We start from the raw sequence: 21,398 nt of genomic DNA on the forward strand, positions 1-21,398 counted from the left end.
GAGTGTTACTCCTCTCTATAGAAAGAAGTTCCCTCTTAACACGATTCTAGTATGAGTGATGACAAACAGAGTAATTCAGTTTTATGATCCCTCTCGGCAAGGAAACAACTGGGAAAAAACATAAAGGGAGAATTTTATTCTAAAATGACTGTAAATATCCTTTCTGAGCAACAACCTAAATGTGTTCATAAAGTATTTTAAAGAGTGAAAGTTGGTAGTGAAGGTTCTGTAAAGTAATATACTTGAAGGCATCAGTGTCAACATGAATTCCTAATTCTTTATTGAATGTCTATTGGTTTTCCATTTTATTCTGTTTTTTTCTTACTCAAGACAGATTAAAAAACAAACAAACAAGACTCATCATTTGTCACTTTGAAAGTGAAGTCTTCAGAGGAAAGAAAATAAAAACAGTCAAGAAATATGTATTTACACGTGTGAAATCTCTTGACTTCATTACTTGGCAGAAGCCACATTTTTTGACACTGAACAATTGTTAAATCAAGAAAATAATAAGCTGATTACTTCATGACAATAATCATTAATGGCAGGCCTGCAGTAAAAAATAGGTTTGTCTCTCTACCTTTAAAATACTTTGCATGTGAAAACTTTGAAATGTAAAAAATAAACAGTGTTTAATGTTTTTGAAACCTCAAGGACATTGACATCAGGGTCCACATTATTAGTTTTGACCCTGCATCTTAAACTCACATGTAGGCAGTTGTTGAAGTGTGAAAATGTCTTGTTCGGTCCTTTGGGAAAGTGTCTCCTCATTTAATATTTGCTTTTCTATTCTAAATTTCATTAAGGCTTTCAGTAAAACCATGTGACTTTGCATGGGTCACAGGACGGCACATACACTCCAAATCGTGACTAATATCAAACTTTCACACTCACGAACTTAAACCCCTCGTGATCCAGCAGCTGTTTCTCAATTTGTGTGGGATGTATTTCTGATGTGTTGCATACTGGAAACGCAGAGACACTTTCACGTCCTCGTACAACCCTTGTGTGTTCCTTCAACATGTCTGGAGGCTGCCAAACACAAACACACACACACACACGTACACGACAGCATTCCTCGTCAATGTGGGTAAGCTGACACGACAGCAAAGCTGGGAATGTCAACACTTAACGGTCTTTAACTGTGCTGCAGTGCATGTCGTGTTTATCAGCTCTGTGCAGGCATGGACACAAGACCTGAGCGTAGTTTGAGCTCCTAAGTTGGAAGATGAATGCGTTTGTAGTGACTTTTAAACTGTCCGGTGACACAAATGACTTCATGGACAACATGCCCTGGTAATTAGAGCAACCAAAAAAAAACAAGCCTAATGGAGTACTGGTGTTAGAGAGTGAATATCTGACATAGTGTCATGTTTGTCCATTCGCCATTTGACTTAACAAGAGCGATGTGATCGAATTACTCCGACCAACAGACTGCCTCTCTTTAATTAGACGCGTTTATCTACATGATACAGCAGTCCTTCCACACCGCCACATCAATCACACGGTGCCAAATCTTGTCTAAGAAAAGATCTTTATTTATAAAAACAACAGTATTACCAGTTACATACTTTACTGAAAAAAGCAACTTCTCAGAGCCAAGGCAGGTATGAATGGTACATCATAATTTTACATGGATAGGCAACATTACAAATATACTGTGTGGAGAGTAAAAAAAAATAAACAAAAACAAAGATGATTGGTCTCTTTTGCCTTAAAAACAACTCGGTGGTAAAACTGGGACTAAAAAGTTGAACAAATTGCATAATGCTCTCACCCACCGCTCCCACACATACAAATCCCGAAATAAAATACAAACCAGACACAAAGTGAAAAAATAAGCACAAAAAACATAAAGGGTAAAAACAATGGATCATAGACCAAAAATGTGCTTTTTGTCCACCTCCCAAATTAAATTAAAATGTCAGTATCTCTTCCCGATCCGTCTGTTAAAACTCGAGTCTCCTCTGAGTGAAGAGGCCTCCCATATTTAAGTGTTTATATGCAGAACGGCACAATATGAATAATATATAGCAAGTAGTGATTTTTTAAAAATTCAGAATTAAAGAGGAGCGAATTATTCTGAAGAGACCCTCCTGAAGTGTTTGTTACTTTCTAAATGAGGAATAAACTGTACATTAGGTTGTGTCTATAGCGTGAATCTTTAATAGTAGAGCCGGAAATGTTTTATGAAGCAGGATGTGAACGTGTTTTAGTGGTTTAGTAGTGTATGTTCCCAACTTCACATTTCAGTACCAAGAATGATGTGTTGAACCGGTCTGGTTGGCTAAATACAGAGAAAAAAATGAAATAAAATTGAAAATTTTTTCCACAGAGGGGAGGGGGGAAAAAAAGGTGGAAATTAAGGTATCAAACACAAAAAGAGGCAGTTGGTACATAAAACCTAACAGAAGAAAAACAACAATGCTTAGACAGCGGAGTAGGAGTACATGATAAAAAACACACAACATGAAGCGATGAAATAATCAACATGTGGTCTCATAGGTCTGGTCCGTGCTCACACACTCCAAAACACACTCGCTCCAAGGTCCATATTCATTTTGCACGCACACACACGGCCACAGGTTTACTGTATGACAAATATACACACACCTGCCCTTTCTTGTCTACACCTGTGCTCATCCCAACCGAGAGAAAATAACTCTAGACAGGAAAATACCTCCTATATAAACAAACATTCTCAATCTACAGGGCAGCCATCGGTGTGCCGGCCCGTCCCAACCTCTGAACGATCCCAGTAAAGGGACGATTTAAATTAATGAGCCAAAACTAATGCAGTCATCCCATTTTCTTTTATATACAGTATATATCCTACATAGAGGTCTACGTACAAATTCATCATCAGGATGTGGGTGTTGGCAGCAACATGTCAACCAAGACAGAATTTACCAAAATGTTGACGATAGCAAGAAAAACAAGATGACAACACCAGAATTAAATGATTGTCAACAAAGATGATTGCCTTTACAGAGGAAATATAATTTTAAAAAAACGGAATATATTTCTGTTGCTACAATTGAATGAATTTTCAAAAAGTAGGTGTGTATGCATCTGTATGCGTGTGTTGCATGAAACGTTTCGCCTGCAACACAGCCACTTTCTTTGGATCTCTCATCCATCTTCTAATCCCATCAGTGTGGCGATAGAGAGAGAAAAAGAGGAGAGGAGAGGAGAGAGAGGAGAGGGGGAGAGAGTCTGTGCATCTGGGTCTTCTCTCCTCAGTAGCAGTGGTAGGGCAGGGACGGCCCAGTCTGGGTGATGCACACTATCAGTTTTTCTGGAGAAACAGCAAAACACGTTGATTGGAAAAAAACAAAAAGTCAGAAGTTGAGCACAAAATATTAAATGTGGGTAATTGACACAATAAACATGGAGGCAACACAAAGACTCACTATGTGGTATAAGTATGGCAGAGCACAGTAGTGCTGTCACAAAAACCAGATGATCAATAATACTTTAACACCAATATAAAAGTAAATTCAGTAGAGTATGAATTCAGTATCAATTTACTTTTAACTGTTGAACAAATAGTTCAGGAAGCTTATCAATACTGATGGGGTTTTGTGTTTTAAGTGTTACTGTAATCAGCAGCCACAGCTACATGAAAAACATCCGACAAATTACATTTTAACACAATCATCCAGTGGCCCCCTGAATTAAAATGTGTGTCATTATCTGTCAAAAAAGATCTGTGTCTTCCAGCATCAGCGTATGTGGGAGGGGAAGAGGTTTCAGGAAAGTACTAAATGGAGGACAACCTACAGAGAAAAACAATGCATTAATTTGAATCTCTGCAAAGTAAAACTAAAAATATCAGTGCTACAAGTACCAGCATTGTGTTCAGGTCAGAATAACATTTGAAGAATGATTCGACCAGTCTGGACAAAACTGGAGGTTCAATATTGGATTATTGCTTCAGAGTAACCAATGCTGCTTATAAACATAAGCACTAATGTACTTTACCTCCTAAAAATCTTAAGTTTACTTTCTAGTTTCATGCTAATTGTCAAAGTAATGTAAAGTTATACAATAGCAAACAATAAGTTGTCAAATAAAAATCAGAAAAAAAAATCTGGGTCTTCGGAAGCACTTGTGTTGTTGCAATACCCTGCAGAGCCACAAGAGTGCACAAATCCTCAACAACTGGCTACAGGCAACAAAAAACTAGTAATTAGATCCTTGGCTCCAGCCAGTGGACTTCAAATTATTCAAAAACATGGCAAAAGAATCAAACACTGCACTACATTCAAGTAAGTGCGAGTCCACTCAGGCAATTGCTGCTCCAAGATACACAAAACTATTTTGAGTAAACCCTTTTTGCAAAAGTCCATAAAACTGCTGAAAGTTTGGCAATTTTGGCAGAACATTTTAAAGGAATTGTTTCCTGTGATACTGCATTACTTCTATTCTTTGATGTTGTGCTGTAGTACATTTGTTAAACTAAAATTAGCACTGGTATCAAAATAAAAGTTCTGGTATTGTGACAACACCTCTGCACTAACAGCAGTTATAACTGAGGATTAAGGTCTTAATTATCAGCCTTGGGCCCATCTCTACACCGATAGACTGCATGGACAGCAACGCACAAGTAGCACTTTGCAGCATACTATACCAGCATGTACACATCACATCAGGGCGTCATATATTCAAATATCAGCACAGTAGAACTGAGCCAGGTGTTTCAGTACACCATCATAGACAGAGACCAGGTTTCACTGAGGGTTTGAAGTTATAAGAGACAAAGGATCAGAGCTCTTAGAGTCCATGCAGGACGAGAGGTCAGTTGGACATACCATGCTGTTACATGCAGAGGGGGGTAGAGGGGAGGGGGGGAGGGCTAACCATCGTAGGAGTCCAACAGGGGCAAGGAGCCTTTTCTGCCCCCATACACCCCTCGCTGAGAGACAACCAGAAAAAGAGAGAGAAGAGGGAGTGAGCGTGAGAAAAGAAAAATGTCAGTAATTGTGAAGTTTTCAAGGCTGCCAACGGAAAAGGTTTAAGTCTGGAAATACTCATAGCGGTGCAGGAGATTAAGGGTTAGTGTAGTTAAGTGAGCAGTCCAACATTTTTAACATGCGTGAGAATGATTTAAAATACCGGTAAAGTGTCTGTGGTTTCATCCAGAGTGTGTCTCCTCTCCCTCTGGTCCAGTGTAGAGTAGGCCTCTGAGGAAAAAAAGACAATAGAAAATAGAAAACATATTCATAGAAAACACATTTTCTATTTCTATGATCTTGATGAAAAGCAGCGATGATAAATGTACTAACCAGGGCCGAGGTCATTTAGTGGAATCATGTCCCTCTTTTCCCCTAAGAAAGAAAAAAAACAAAAACTCAGTTAATCAACAAATCAGCTTCATATATACAAATTTAAATATGTAACCAACATCTGCCGATAAAAAAGTCAGCTGTTTTAACAAGCACTAAAACTAGCCTGTATAACCTTTTTACTAACTGTTATAAACTTTTTATAAGTTTGTAAATGCGGGGTTTAAACACTGGATAATGTTTTTAGCCATTAGTTATCTCTTGCACACAGACCTCTGTCCAGCAGTGGTGTGGTGCTGTCTTCGTAGGTGCCATTGGCTCGGGTGCTAGGGCCGTTGGTGGTGCTGGTGTTGGGGTTGAGGTTAACCATGAAGTCAGTCTTCTTCCAGCCGTCTTTCTCAAGAGGCCGACGAAGCTCCTTGTGGGCCCAGACGAGCTGCAGCACCTGGCCGGCCCCCCGCACCTCACGATCTGAGCGCTTGCTGTAGGATGCACGGAGAGATTTTCACACATTTACCAAAGTGTTGTTTTACATGTAGTTGCCTTTAACAACCACCTAGGTCAGTCTCAACATCTACCAACAAATGTGACCAACAAATATTTTTCTTCTCAAAAAAAAAAAATCAAGCTCGTTTCTGAGTCACATTCGGGGTTCTTCATACATTTGTTAGCTCCATAGCTGTAAAAGGACAGGAACACACTGCCAAAGTAACTGTCCTGTCTATCATTAATAAACACTTTTCTTGGTTTGCAACAAGCTGCATTCATATATGCTATAAATTATGAAGGCAACCACCAGAAGACCCCGTGACAGCACTACTTTTACTTCTAATAAACTCACATAACAGAACACACACACACACACTCACCCATCCTTGTTGATAAGCACCAGCCTCTCAATACCCTGTGAAGCTCGGAGGGTCTTTGCTGCCTCCAGACTGTTGCCAAGCACCTCAGCGAGCGTGCTCAGTACAGACACCACCGTCTCCTCTGATAGAGCACGCCCAGACTGACTCTGGCCTCCAGGCAGGTTGGCTACAAGGTGAGGCACTGCATGCAAACCTGCAGGGGAAACGCAGCGAGGTAAGAAAATGCAGCGTCAAAAACTTTATTTAGAATAAATGTAAACAATATCCAGCAAAGGAGAAGCATATGGCATGTTCTGTAAAAACAACTGAGTATATTGTAGCTCATTTGGATACACAATCCAACATCCTTACCGAGCAGTTCGCAGTTACGGTTGTCGATGGCAAGGTTTCTCAGGGCACCAGACATTGCTCGAACCACACGGTCATTGCCGTGAGCCAGTAGCTCTGCCATCATGGGAAGACCCTTCTCTAGACGCACAGTGGCCCGGATATACCGACCATACTGAACAACAAGCAGATACAGTTTCATGAATAATTTTTTTTTTACATCGATGGCAAAGACACACTGAATCAAGGATTTTATCACCACTGATGAATCAGAGGTAAAATTTAGTTTAACAAACACAAAATGCTCATTCAGATTTGGTGTAAGACAAAGACTAACCTAAAAACATTACTAATAAATCCCCCCCCCCCTTTTTTTAAACAATAGTTCAGTTTCAGTTTGTTAAGAAATGGTACTAACGGTCCATCGGCCGGCACACAGGTTCTGGATGGCACCAGCAGCCGCCTCCAGCACTGAGGGGTTCTTGCTCTCTCTGAGCAGCGATGTGTAGACACGAACCACCTCTGGTTGGAACAACAGCTCGTAACCTGAAGTCAACAGGAAGATAGAGGTGTCAGTCAGGTGACAGACTTCAACATCTGTGCTGGACACAGACAAAGCCTATACCAAGAAAGTCACTTCTACCAGCTGGTCTATTAATACACATTTTGTAGTGTCATTTGCAGACGATTCTGAAGCATCAAAACATTAAAAGGCTATTAACTATTGCATGTTCACTAATTTGGAAACTAGATCATATTTTCAATTTGAAAAGCAAAGACACATTGAAATTAAGTATTTTTTTTCAGCTGGTTTCTCAGAAAGTAATCAAGTGGCAGCAAATAAAGCTTAATAGCAGCACAAAGAGTGCTAAACGAGACATGAGGGGATTTGAACTAGCATGTGAGCATGCTCCCCTTAAGACAGATCAATTCAAAATGATTTGAAGGAAAAAGACATGCATACCTTTGGCAGGTGTTGTCCTCTTTGGAATGTCAACCTGATCTCCACTCCCATCATCTCCATCCCTCTTTCCTGCAGCGAGAAATCAAATAAAAAAAAGAGATAGAAAATAAAAGATTGAGCTGAAGAAACCACACAGATGATGTGAAGTTGGTGTATGTGAAATGTGAGCATGCAACCAGTGGAACAAGTACTGTGGACATGCGATGTCATTTGCGATCAGGTGATCATGCTCATGTGGATGTGAATTCAACATTCTTATTTCTCTAGTAAATATTTACTCTGTGTTAGTAAAATGAGCGATGACAAGAGTGGCCAATAGTTTACGAGAACGCCAAGAGGACAATCTTACCTTTGGAAAACCACTCATCTAAACACAGCAGAGAGAAAGGAGGAAGTGAAGGAGGGTGGGAGGAAAGATGGGAGAAAGGTAAGAGGATTGAGGGAAGACAGAGAGGGGAGGAAAAGAAGGGAGACAGTGGCAGAGTGTGAAAAACAGCGACAGTTGCTTCCACCACCTACAAGCTCAAACCCACCAGCAGCTGCCCATCTTTCAACAGCAAATCTCAAAGACGCAGGTGAACTCCAAGCAGTTATAACTGTATGACACTGACCTTTGCCCTTTCGAGAGCCAAAGCAGCCGCCTTTGTTAGCAGGGGCAGGTCCCTGGTTGAGGGGCGCGGCCTCTGCATAGCGCTCACAGCCGGGGACTTCACGGTGAACCTGATAGGACAGATTCCTCAGGAGGCAGACACAGTTCTCCACCAACTGCAGGAAGCAAAAAACAGCGGCCGACGTGATCAAAGATGGTGACAGAAGCAGAACTCGGGTTCATAAGACCAAAAAGGAACCAAAAATAAAATCTGCCATCTGACTTGAGCGAACACATACCTTATTATCCACATCTTTGCGGTTGATCTGTGATTGGACAATGTACATGAGTGAATCCACCAGTCCTGTGCATTCCCTCAGCTTTCGCCTGGCCTCGCTGCGTTCCGAACTCACATTCCTGAGGAAGAGAGGGAGAAGTAAGTTAAGCACATAATTGCACGTTTTCTCCTCAAAATAACTCTCTCCTCTTCTTTGACTTTCTCTGCTTTCCATCCATCGATCCGTTGCATACCTAAGGCAGCCAGCAGTGTTGGTCAAGGCGGTCTCCCACTCCAGATGGCGTGGTTTGCAGCTCTCCTCTCCTCCATTGCTCCCTCGCTCCCAGCCAGAGTGAGGAACGACCACCTCATCAGCAAGGGCGTGCAGGGCGTGGTCCACAATCTCCATCTTTACAGAGTCGTGAGAGGAGAGGTTCCACAAGGTGCCTGGAGCGATAGAATAAATATGTTTAGTATTACTGCGATTAAAGAGATATTTAAAATAATGAAATATAAGCAATCAATGAAAAATGCTACAGCTCACAGAAACTCAGATTTGATGCTTGGTTTGACCCAAGATGTCTAAACGGTTTTAACGACCAAGCAAAACCAACCCTCTGTATGCGTTTAAATGCTTACGTACTGTGTGAGAATAAAGGGCGACACCTTGTAACAAAGTACATTTACAAGCATCACATGATATTGTTACCTGTAATTGTGTCAGTGAGGTCCTGGTCACGGGTTTTTCTCAGTAACCTGACCAGAGCGGTCACTCCATCGCAGTTCTTGATGGCGATCTTATTGTCTTGGTCTCGCCCATATGAAATGTTCTTCAGTGCTCCACAGGCCGAGTGATGCACGTCCTTACTGGGGTGGTCCAGCAGCGACACCAAAGCTGGGATGCCCTTCAGGCGACGCACCTCTGACTTAACCTGGACCACACACACGCAAAATGATCAAGATCATATGAAGGATTTACCAAACAGTATTTAACAATTTTTTGGGCAATTTTGGTGACTGTTACTCATTGAATTAGACCGCTGTTTCACCTTATCATTTTTGAATGTGAGGTGCTGAAGAAACGCAGCAGCATTGGTCTTGACAGGGTCTAGACGGTAGTTCAACATGGCGATGACCTCCGGCAGCTCCGGCTGTCTCCATGAAGCGGGAGGACCCTTCCGCAGTGTGCTGTCCAGTGAAGCCATGCTCCCCCTTTCCATTGTCATGGGAACACCCCAGGCATAAGGGTCAACTCCTCCCATATCACCATCCAAAGTATCCTCGCAGCTCCTGCATGCCAGAAAACATCAGTCAGGTATAATGCACACAATGGTCTGATTGAAAAAACAAACAAACTATGTGCTATGAAGGCACAGCAATGATTTTATGTTTTACCTGAGTCTTCGTCTGTCCATACCCCCGGGGCCGGGCCCAAGGCGTGGCATGGTACCATAGCCTCCAGGGTGCATGGGTGGAGGCCCCATGCCATAGTCATCATATCCCACGCTGCGCTGGTCGTCCTCCAGACCGTAGTGGCCGTGGCCATACCGCATCTCCATTGCTGAACCCAGGGCCCTCATTCCCCTGCTCACCTGGGGCTGTGCTGCGTACGGGTCAAGCTGCTGGCGGCTTGGGGCCCGGTAGCCAGAGTCCAGGGTCCTGTAACCATCAACTGGCCTGTGGAAAGAAAGGGAACAACACAAGTGAGCAAAGATGTTCAAGTGAGATGCCATCACTCAGTTAAACCACTTTGTCCACAGTGTCTATTGAATCAGAGTTAATAGTTTGACCACTTTTAAGGAAGTGAAACAACAACTCTGTCTAGCAAAAACAGTGCTCAGTTTAAGTTATTCTGTTATTTTGTGTATGAATTGCAGTTATAGGTCTATGTCTTGTTTTAACAGCGATGATCATTGATTTAAGTGAAGGCTGAAATTCTGATTTGAATGGTTTAAACACGATAGGGCATATATTCATTTGCCTTTAAAACACATTGTGTGTAAACAATGTAGCACATTATGTTGATAAAGCAGAGCAGGGAATTATGCTCTTTGTCCACTCTTGTTAACTAAAACCAATTATGGCTTCGTAGGAAGAACTATCCTTAAAGGCAACAACATATTTCACTACTAGGCTTGCTGTGGTAGTTGACGTTACAGCTGTTACACGGTGTTCAGGCATACCCTGATAGCCAAGTGCCCATGTTCAAATAAAACAAGAACTCATGCATTATCAACACAAGGGACGGTATAGTTATAAACTGAAAGTAGCGAGAAGTAGCTGTCAGATTTCACTTATCTCAATGACGATAGACTTGACTGACAAGACAATCACAAAGGATTTGGTGTCAACGCAGAAAGTGCTTATATGGCAATATTTCTGATTTCAGGGGAAGAGCTAAAGATCCAATTTTTAAAAAAGGCCAAAGTGAGTGCTCTACAGGCATTGAGCATCACTGATAAATATAATTTCTTGTAAAGTGTCTAGTGTAATCAGTAATGCCGGTATTGTTAGGGGTTTATTACCCGGTGTGGAAATTTGCTCCAACCTCATCTCCTCCTTATTCAGAATATATATATGCCACAATCTCAATCAAATGTGACACTGAAGAAAACATTAACAGCACCTGTAGCGGTCGTCCATGTGTGAGCCCCTGCTCAGGCTGGTGTACGCCTCTGATGGCGGGCCTCCCCGGTAGTCATCGTAACCCCCAACAGGAGCATAGTGGTAGTTTCTGGGCACTGTGGCTGTGGGGTAGTCTATTGCTCCTGGCTGCCTGTAAGGACGGTCCAACGTGGCGCTGTAGCCACCCATACCGGACACAGACAAGCCCCCGTCAATGGACATCGAGTCTGAGGGCAGGACTGTGCGCGAGATTGGTTTCTTCATCTGAGGGACAGCAAGATGGGTGGGATGTATTAAAATGTGTTTATTATAACAGATAATCAAGCGATGTAGCAGTCTTTGGTGTGCAGCTAAATGTATGCTTCCATAACACTAAATTCAACCGCTAGAATCTCAGCAAACCCAATTACAAAGAATGAAATCATAACTGTCCACTTGATTTTTATATAAGAGGTTTGCAGGGATTTCAAAATAGTCTGATGGACACATGGTGCATTGGTTATATCCTTTACCCCATTGTCTGGCCGTCGTGTGGTTCCCTCATCAGAAAAGACAGAGTGTGCTTCCTGGGAGTCGTCCTCTGGTGTGTAGCTCTCATCTAGAGCACCGTGTGCTGGGTCCACCATTCTGTACTATAGCAGAAACACAACACACGTATAACTACTTAAAATCAATGGCACTAAATTCATGACAAAAAAATTGAATTATCATCACAAACTATACACACAGCCGCATACCTGTGTGCCGTTTATGTATGCGTCAGTCAGTTTCAGTCTTTCTATGTCTGCATCCCCTAAACGGCCGTTCTGGAATAAGACAGACACATTCGTGTCACATGGACTGTAAAATTTGTAAAATATTATTTAGTTTTGCTGGAACAACACATAAAAGTGATATTAAAAAGGCATGATTCCCAGTGCTTTCTATTTTCTTACAACAACCCAGATGATATTACTGCTGCTGAAGCACATTCAGTGCTGAGCCAAACTGTCCCTCCATGTTTTCGGTCTGTGAGTCGCTGCTAGACACAAAGGAGGACAGCCACTCACCCTCACACCCTACTTCCTCCTGCCTTACACTGTTACATAATCAAGGACTGTCACATTGTAAGACTTGGACAGTTCCTACCTAACTATGAGTAACAACTGCCTCAGCTATCAGAAATAGCCTTGAACTGAATCACATGGGATCAATGCATGATGGGGCTGAAAATCTTTTGCAAAAACCTTTCCACCCACAAGAGCTACTGTTGACTATTACAAGAGAAAACCGGGTTATGACCTTAACACAGACTCCCACGTCACTTACAGTATTGAATCACACTGCACTTTCTATTATGTCCACAAGGAGGCAGGACTATTATTAAAAAGTATTGGGAAGTGCAGACTGTGATTTTACAGCAAGGGCACATTTCCTCTACAGCTGGTCCTTCCTATCACACCGTCTCATTTCCCAACAACTCATGATTTTGGAGAAATGCTCAGACTGTGAGGCTGGCAAAGAATTCAAATCATCATTAATGTTTTAAAAATATAAACATATACAGTCAGCACAAGGCCAAAAGCACAAATCTGCTTTCTGCAACACACTAATCAAATAAGTTACTTTCAAGGATGTGATGAGACAAAACATGAGCTCTAATCTATGTCAGCAAGCCCTTAGAGGACGAAGATATTAAAAACATTTTAAACTCTTCTACTCAGCCAGTGAACAAGTGCAATGAAACATGCTGAACATGTCAGCCCCTGAATACGACACTGCCTGACCTTTGTGTTAGCTGAGAGCAAAATGATAATAGCTCTTCTTTAATTGCTCTGTAAGCATCTAGGTGAAGTTTACCAAAAGACTTCACTATCAGAAACTGATAGAGACAAAAAAAAAATGGGACAGGAAGGCCACGGTTAGGACCCTGTCTAACTAGATAACTCAGCTGTAAACATAGCAGCTGAGTGAAAGCCTTAAAACTCCCAAGACTGGTAGCTGAACTTTAAACAGGCGTATAGCATTATACGGTACATTTTCAGGTGGGAATGTCCGTTTCTAGTTGACTCTGCAAATCAAGATCGAGGTACTTTATCGCAGTGATGCAAATAACATCCATATTTGCCATCACAACGCAACGTTGCCACAATGGCTATCATATCATTTAGATCATTTTAAAGCAAAATTGCCAAAACTTCACCGCTTCTGGCAGCTCAAATGTGAATGTTTACTGGTTTTCCTCTAATGGTAGCAAGTAATTTGAATATCATGGGTATTTGGACTGTTGCTCTGACAAGACAATCTATTTGAAGATGTCAACTTGGGCTCTGGGAAATTTTCACAATTTTCTGACATTTTATAGACAAAACAACAATAAGTCCATTAATCATTAACAGCTCTGAGGGGTATATGAAATAATCTGACACATTTACATGGTCTGACAGTGTACATCATTATATTGCCCAACCCTAGCAAATAAGGCACATAAGACTGATATAATGTAGCAGAAACAAAACAAATAGTAGTGGTTTTATTAAACAATATCAGCTTGCAAAGTCATGGATGTTCAAGATACAAAAGACAATTTCATGCAAAAAGATATTTAGTACATAACAGGAACTACAGAGGGAATTTATTAAATTAATTGATTTCAAAGAAAATAAAGAGACAAAATTCTATATGATGAATAAGAAAGCCACACTGGATGCAGGACACATGCACATCAGATAATCGCATGCCATACCTCGACATGCTGGAACAGAAAGGAAAATAACTGAGATTCCACAGCAGGGGCTGATGATAGGTAGGTGTGTGTGTGTGTGTGTGTGTGTGTGTGTGTGTGTGTGCGCGCGCATGTCCGAGTGTTTCCGGTGAGGGACAGCGAAGGTATGTTGACAGTGTGTGATGATGACCATGTCAGGCATGTTAAAGTCGTTGAAGTATGTGCAGACAAGGACTGAAACATTTGCAGATGAGGGCTGAAAGACAGATGAACTTCCGAGATACAGACTCAATGAGAAAAGACGCTAAATGTTGATGCCCAAAAACATTTACAGTCGCAAACTGGCTGGGCGCTGTAGAGGAGGCGGGGTGGAGGCAGAGAAGGCGTGAATGATGGATGGATGTCAAGGGGAGAAAACTTTGAGGGTTGGATGGAGGAAATGAAGATCCATGGATGGGTGTTAAGGGAAAGATGGGGGCTGTAAATGCCGGTGACAGACTCTGGACGGGGACGTTAAGGATTGTTGGGGACTGTTACCTGTGTGTGAGGGAGGGGGCGACCCAGGGTCGAGGGGCTGGTGGCGGGGAGGCCCACTCTCCTCCTCTCCTCCTCCAGCGCCCTGGTCAGCTGTTCAAACTGCACCTCCTGCTCCCTGACCGACTCCAGCAGAGCCGCTGCGCTCTCACACTGCTCCATACACACTACACGACCCCAAGGGGAGAGAGGGGGGGGGGCGTTACACACATCCATACAGCCTTGAACAGTACAGCACAGGGAGAGGGTGTCTAATGAAAACACAGACACGCCTCTCCATACAAAGTACAGCAAGATCGGGAGGATGTGGGGGGGAGGGGAGGGTTTAACTAATATTTACTGGGAAGGGCTACTCAACCCCATTTTATTTATTTGCTGACAGACTTTGTTTGGTGGTGGAGGTTGTGGTCTTCCTTGGAAGCAACACCACTGTAAGGACATGTTTCAGGTTGAAACTCAGACATGAAAAATTCCAATTACACGAGGTTGTGAACACCGTCTATTGTCTTCAAAGCCCGTCATAGTGCAATGAATCATTCATTCAAGTTTTTCCCCAGACAGAGACTTTAACGGTCTCACTTGCTCATATTTGATAGTGCCTTTTGCAATCTGACCACGGCAGCACTGATAAAACTTATCACAAAAAGTGTTCAATGCATCACTGCTGACTGAGTTAATCAGTGAAATTATTCCAGGGTGACATTATGTGAAAAGACAATACAGCAGAATAATTAACTACCCAATTAGTGCCATTAAAGGCATAATTAACTTGACACCATGCAGTACATCTCAGGACTGACAGTAGACACAATTCGAGACAAGCAAAAGCTGATGGAGAGCCAGATTCTTTAAAAACCCTGGTTATTGCACAGATCATAAATATTGCACCATATTGATCGGGATAAAGTGAAGATGGTTACTGCAATACTACATTTGTCAATACTACCAGTCCCTGCATGCCGATCAATAAACCACTCAACGCATATACGGAGGAGTCTTCTGGGCTTTTGAGCCTCTCACACACACACCACATCAAAGCAAAACCTTCTTAAGTACGAACAGCAGACCAGTGATATAAATCCTCTGTAGTGTGTAGATGGTTCCCAACACAGGCATCTCACTGCATGTGCATGTTCATTTTATGGATCTAAAATTTTGGTTGATGAAACTCAAGCATCAAAACTAAATTTTAGCTGTTCTTGATACATTTTGTTTGGTGCATGACTATTTTAACTGTGCATCAGCAGCATCCTTGTAGAGGTACAGAGATCCACAGTGTACAAAAAGCTGTTCAAGAGGACGAGGCGTGTTCTCACATGCAGAGAAAATCCCTTTATACTTTTTGGAGGGAGCTTAACTCAGCAACACACAATCCAAGGAGAATCGCACGCATCTCATTATGATTTAAACACAAAGCAGAGCACACACACACCAGCACAGAAACACTCTCAAAGCGCATTTCAGAGAAAGTCAAAAATACACACCTTCACCTGTGGGCGTGGTTTGGTAGTAGAGGTGAGAGATCACGCCAAGGTCAGAGGTTGAGTTCTAGTTGCTCATGGGTAGAAGGTCACCGAACCACAAAGCCCAGAAACAGGTAGGAATGGACTGCAGAGAGACGGAGAGGAAGAGAGAATAATGAGAAAGGGGAAATGTTTTAGTGGAGAATGAAAGCACCTCTGTTTGAAAAACAGCAACATAGTGAGAATACCATACAAGTGTGTCAACAGGGTTGTGTTTGCTTTGAGACAGAGACTGAGACATACAGTAGCTCCAGCCTTTAGACACACCCTGTATTTACTCAACATTTGGCCTGAGTACGGCAGCCAGCTGTGGGAAGTTGACCAGCACTTTTTGATCCCAAGAACATCGACTGTCAGCATAAAGAGCAAGACGTTTTTAGATGCAACATCCTTCAAAAACCATATGTTCTCTATCAATTCATCTTTTATTCTGCAGTCTAATGCCTTTTTTCCAGCCTTTCCTCTCTAATCACTCTTCATTTATCTCTTTCCCAACTCTGTCAGTCCCCTAGTCCTGTTCTCTTGACTTAACTGCCTTTAATCCCCCCCAAAATGTTATTTTGTTATCTTGGCTGTGCTCTAACAGAGAAAGTTATTGTTATATCTGAGTCAAACAAGTGGAGACCCATATCGCCTTATCTTTTCATACACCCTCTGCTGCAGCAGCCCGGCTCCCTGTCAGCCCTGGAGATTTAAGGTGAATCAACCCAGGCACTGACGCACACACACGCACACCTGCATGACCGGTTGGACAAGGTAGAGGAGGGGCGACTAAATTTCAGTTTCTCAATGTCTCTCTCTGTCTAGCCAACGTGCACAGACAGACTCTTCTGATAGTCTGTGGTGTGAGAACTTAGGTGACAAACAGGGACCTGCATTTACATTTTGGGCTGCAGGTGTTTGCGTGCACGACAGGCTGAGTGTTAACAAGTGCAGATAAAAACACAAAGATAGGTGTAATGAGTTCATGTGGAGAGATGGTGATGAATGACTCACAGTTTCACCTGTGATAGACTGTGCAAACAAAAAAGAAAGAAAAAAAAAAAAAGACAGACATGATGATATCATCGTTTGAGAGCCAGACTATTATGACACATTTTAACTTGTAAAATGAAGCCTGCATCTCTTCCTGTATGTCATTCCAATGAATGACTAACAAACGAATATGACTTTTCATATTTACAAAAAGACCCCAGCTTGGGTTTTGCCCAGTGTGGGAAAACTGGGAGGAAAGTAGGCTGGCCTGATGAGAAAACAAGGAGTGGCTGAAATGTATTTCACAAGACAAAAGGAATTTGTAAAAACCAAACCAGGGTTTGCATGTGGGATAACGCTGACTGACAAGAAAACATGACGTCTCACACACACACACACACACACACACACACACACACACACACACACACACACACACACACACACACACACACACACACACACACACACACACACTATCTTTTGTTTAGTGGCTGTGACGGCCCCGAGTCATAACCTCCCACCTGAGCGAATCACACACTGCTATCATGTACCGCAAATGCCCATATATGGTCACAGCCAGGACAGGGCTGATATTATCCACTACAGACAGACAGGCAGGCAGAGTAGGAGCTGCAAACAAATACAAGGGAAAAGATGGACAGTCTTTCACAGGAGTGAGAGGGTAAGCTGGAGTTAAAGAGGGGGTAGAGTGATACAGCGGGGAGTGCTGAGTACAAGATAAAGGCTAATCTTCATTCCTAGCATTGTCTCCTGCCAATTCAGCACAGCAGCCCACCCACTCATCCACTGTAAAAAAGACTATAGCATGACACTGGCTGGTAACCTTTTATCCATGTTTACTGTGCTCTTATTAGTCTCAATTACCCACACAAACTATTTAAACAAATCTCTTCTCATCTGGCATTTTTCCATAATTTTGTGCCTTGTGTAAACAGTGCCTCACTCCTCATCTCATCTCAGATGCTGGAAATCATCACTATTAACAACTACATGCTATTTTGTGCCACTAATGAGCTCAACTGTCATTCATTCAAGATGAATTATAAACTGTGATTGATAATTCTTGGCAAGTGTACTTGGGAATGTGATTCTGAGAGTGTGTGTGTGTGTGTGTGTGTATGTGTGTGTGTGTGTTTAAACCGGGGAGGGAATTTGCAGCTGTCAGTCCAGGAGGTTGGTGAAACAATAAGAAGTTTGTGCAACCAAGAGCATGAACGCAAGTGTGAAAAGAGCTGGAGAGCAAGTGGGAAATTATAGGACACATTTCAGCGCGAGTGCATCTGTGTTTCTATGCGTGTGTGTTTGTGTGTGGGGGGGTCGAGCTCAGGTCGCTCTATACGCCCTCATAACTTCAGCGCGCACCCCCCCCCACTTTCACAGCTGTTAGTTTTGGCGTTGAAAGTCAGCGGTGAGTTTCGTTGAACAATGAAAACAATTAGTGCGGAGCTATTGCCACTCCCCTTTCCCCTCTTACCCACTTCCTGAGAAACAGGATGTTATGGATTCGACATCAGAGATGAGTAAAAGGGACGCTGTGGCTGCTTAAGCTCACCATAAACCATTTTCCTCAACATAACTTCTTGTACTCAAAACCCTGAAAGCCTATAGGATGTACACTTAAACCACCTCCTGGTGGTTAGCTTCCTCCATCGGGAGGCGTTTTTGCTGGGAAAAATCCCCCATGGTCAATATGTTTATCATAAGACTACAATCCACTTCGCTAATATTGTTCTCCATCTACCGTTTTCTGTTCTGCTTTTGTGACCTTTTCGAAGCAATTGATGTGAACCTGTTTAGCTGAATCATCACATGTATTTTTATTTTAAAGTTACTAAACTTTGGTTTGCTCCCACAATCTGACCACTGAATCCTCACTCTTTTTTTTTTTTTTTTTTATGACAAGGAACTGAAACTGCTAGTCTTACTCTATGATAGTTAGTTAATTATTTTTGATCTGTTTAATGAAAAAAAAGCAAGCGAGACAGCACTTTGTGCACTGGGAAATTGTGATTGATCACCATTTTCTAACATTTAATCAAGAACATAATCTGTACGGTAACCAGTGATGCAAATTATATATACTTTTTTTTTTTAAATCCCTAGTTTTAATTTCCCCTATTTGTGTCCAGACAGACCACTCCCAGAAAAGAAATGAAATTGCTATGAAACTAAGAAATCGACTGAAAGTTTGTCATGCATGCCGATCATGAGCATTCATTCTCTACACTTTGTGTGTCCAATAACACATGTAAAAGTTACCATCAGCAGCAAATCTATTAAAAGGGTGAAGGAACAAGAGCCAGACATGATGGCAACAAACGTTCAAAATGTCAAACATGGTGCGTTAAGGGTCAACAACATACACACACACTCCTAAAGCATCTGATTGAGCCCTGACACACCACGAGTCATATATCTCCATGTGATTCTGCAGCCATCAGTCAGCATGAGTCACTCAACCCTGTCAGAGGACATCTGCAATCATACGCACATGTAACCAACACTGCAGCCTTTGTGGACTTAATGAAACTCTGGTTAATGCAATAAGCGCATACACCTGCCATCAGCAGCAAAAACTCCCACTGAAACAGCACATTCACTGTTAAAAAGCACATCTGTTGACACATCTCGAGGTAACTGACCGCACTTTGCTAGTAAGTCAGTGCGATGGCACTGCCGCTGGTTTAAGCTGAGCGTGGCTTGTAATGGGATTGAAGCTTTAGCCCTCTAATCCACTTACCTCCTAACACATACACACATGATGTTAACATGCACGCACATACGTAGACACACAGACACAGGTTAGGCCCTCTGTGGATTAACCTGCACACCCCCAGAGAGCAGACACAATTGCAGTTGGTGTTTGGAGGATCAACAATCAAACAATGACTTGGAGACAAGTAGTCAGGAAAGGTGGAACCATGGGTGTTCACGACCACACATGGTGTTATTATAGGTGGCACCTGCAGTACATTAAGTCAGCTTGAGCTCTAACCAAGTGATACCTACACATGTACTGGGTAAACATAAACTAGCATAGTCCTGGAGCCCACAGGGGAAGGCATTACCTATACTGCAATATATGCCTGCATGAAACCTGTGTTTACAAAAGATCAAACTAGTTTGCTAGTTCACACTCAGGGCTGTCAGTTATCCCCACCTAGGCGTTTTCCTACCAAAACAAGTTCACACAGGACCCGCCCAACAGGTTCACAAGCTCACAAACTGAAAAGAAGAAAAAAAAATCCCAGGCTGTGTGACAGACTACACAACTGGGAGACCACCACCCCGTGAACAGGCTCAAATACACACACACAAAAACAGCCACAACGGATAAATGCCTTGTCAAACAAGTAGCGAGGTTTCAAATTACCTGAAACTACAGTCTACTCTGCTGGGCTCCTCACCTATCATAACCGTCCAGGTGATGAAATCTACTTATCTGATTCATCAGAAAACTGTCCGACAGGAAGACGCTTAAGGCAGAGACAACATCAGCAGCGACCTTAACTAGGCCTGAGATTGTAAATGTCTGACTAATGAGACGAACCCGCCCGATCGTCACACTGTCAAGTCAGCTCGTATGTTGGACTCCAAAAACCACCTGGAGCCGCTCATTGTTGGTTAGCATTTGCCTGATTTTGCAATAATCCCGCAGACTGTCGTCAATTGATTTGCAAACAAAATATAGCAATGTAGGGCAGGAGCAGCGAGCAGAGCTGGCGGCGTTAGCCAAACACAGATGCCCCAAGTAGTAAGACGTGGGTATAAAATGTCTCTCACGAACAAAGACTCTGCGTATTTGTGCATCGAGTTAACATTATTCGGTGCTCGTGCTAACACTACCGCCCACATAAATGACAATGTTTGGAGATCAGATCAGCCCAGTTGGCTTGAGTTGCTCGGCTCAGCACCCGCATGACCTGGTTAGGCTGTCTAGCTGCGTTAGCATCACAATAACCCACATAGCCGACGTAGAGCCGTGCCAACAGCCGCGGCTAGCGCTAGCATAGCAAACACAGATTAGCCACGGTTAGCGTGTGCTCAGTTGAGCGGCACTTTGGGATAATTTAGACGGTTATTGTCTGCTTTCATCTGCTCGTATCAAGGGAGTTTTTGAATCAGTTAAAAGTGTGACAGTGAGGCAGCAGGACCGCGGGTCACGGCGTGAACTTTTAACGTTAGCATCGCTGGCTAGCATTAGCCTCGGAGAGTCGTGTTGCTGATCTGTCGATGATGTGACCACTCCTTGCCAACGCTGCAGTGCAGCCACTATCTGTGGGGGGAAAAACGAGGCCACGGCCATATCAACCCATCTGGTAACACTTATACATCCACTCACCTGCTCGTGGAAATCCTGCCCCGACCCCTTCCAGACTATTCCGTTTTTTAGTGTGTTTTCTCCCCTCCTTCTCCTGGGTTCTGGGTCAAGCTCGTTAAAGACGGAGCGACATCACCGAGTTTTCTATCAAAGAGAGGGCGGGATCAACAAGCGGATTTACCGTAAAGACGGCGCACAAGGAATTCCTCCTCTCATACAGGTGTGTGTCACAAGCCTCTGGAGACGCCCTGTTACTCACAGGCCATTAGCCAGACCGGGAGTGAAGCCCCTGCCACCATAAAACACACAGACTGATACGTGAAAGTCCATGAGTGCACAGGGGGAGTATGGGGATTTAAATTCTGTTGCAGAAGTGGA

At 42.8% G+C, this 21,398-nt stretch overlaps 1 protein-coding gene across 7 annotated transcripts; it reads right to left on the reverse strand.

Moving 5' to 3' along the window:
* Positions 1–1,850: 1,850 nt before the first annotated feature.
* LOC139206742 (catenin delta-1-like) lies at positions 1,851–21,161 on the reverse strand. Of its 7 annotated transcripts, XM_070836310.1 has the most exons (22): positions 21,042–21,161; positions 15,662–15,785; positions 14,181–14,344; positions 11,677–11,745; positions 11,452–11,571; positions 10,941–11,203; positions 9,710–9,991; positions 9,364–9,604; positions 9,024–9,246; positions 8,569–8,761; positions 8,337–8,454; positions 8,060–8,213; positions 7,798–7,815; positions 7,449–7,517; positions 6,903–7,030; positions 6,509–6,659; positions 6,158–6,350; positions 5,562–5,770; positions 5,289–5,330; positions 5,119–5,186; positions 4,815–4,918; positions 1,851–3,298 (listed from the first exon to the last, which is right to left on the reverse strand). In XM_070836310.1, exons 3-21 carry the CDS (start codon positions 14,337–14,339, stop codon positions 4,859–4,861), a joined length of 2,760 nt encoding a protein of 919 aa, XP_070692411.1. In that variant the 5' UTR covers positions 14,340–14,344; positions 15,662–15,785; positions 21,042–21,161; the 3' UTR covers positions 1,851–3,298; positions 4,815–4,858. The 7 variants fall into 7 exon arrangements, with proteins under 7 accessions (XP_070692411.1, XP_070692414.1, XP_070692412.1 ...); XM_070836313.1 differs by lacking the exon at positions 14,181–14,344; XM_070836311.1 differs by lacking the exon at positions 7,798–7,815.
* Between the last annotated feature and the right edge of the window lie 237 nt (positions 21,162–21,398).

This window comes from Pempheris klunzingeri, chromosome 9 (assembly GCF_042242105.1).
Source record: "Pempheris klunzingeri isolate RE-2024b chromosome 9, fPemKlu1.hap1, whole genome shotgun sequence".
NCBI classification, from domain to species: domain Eukaryota; kingdom Metazoa; phylum Chordata; class Actinopteri; order Acropomatiformes; family Pempheridae; genus Pempheris; species Pempheris klunzingeri.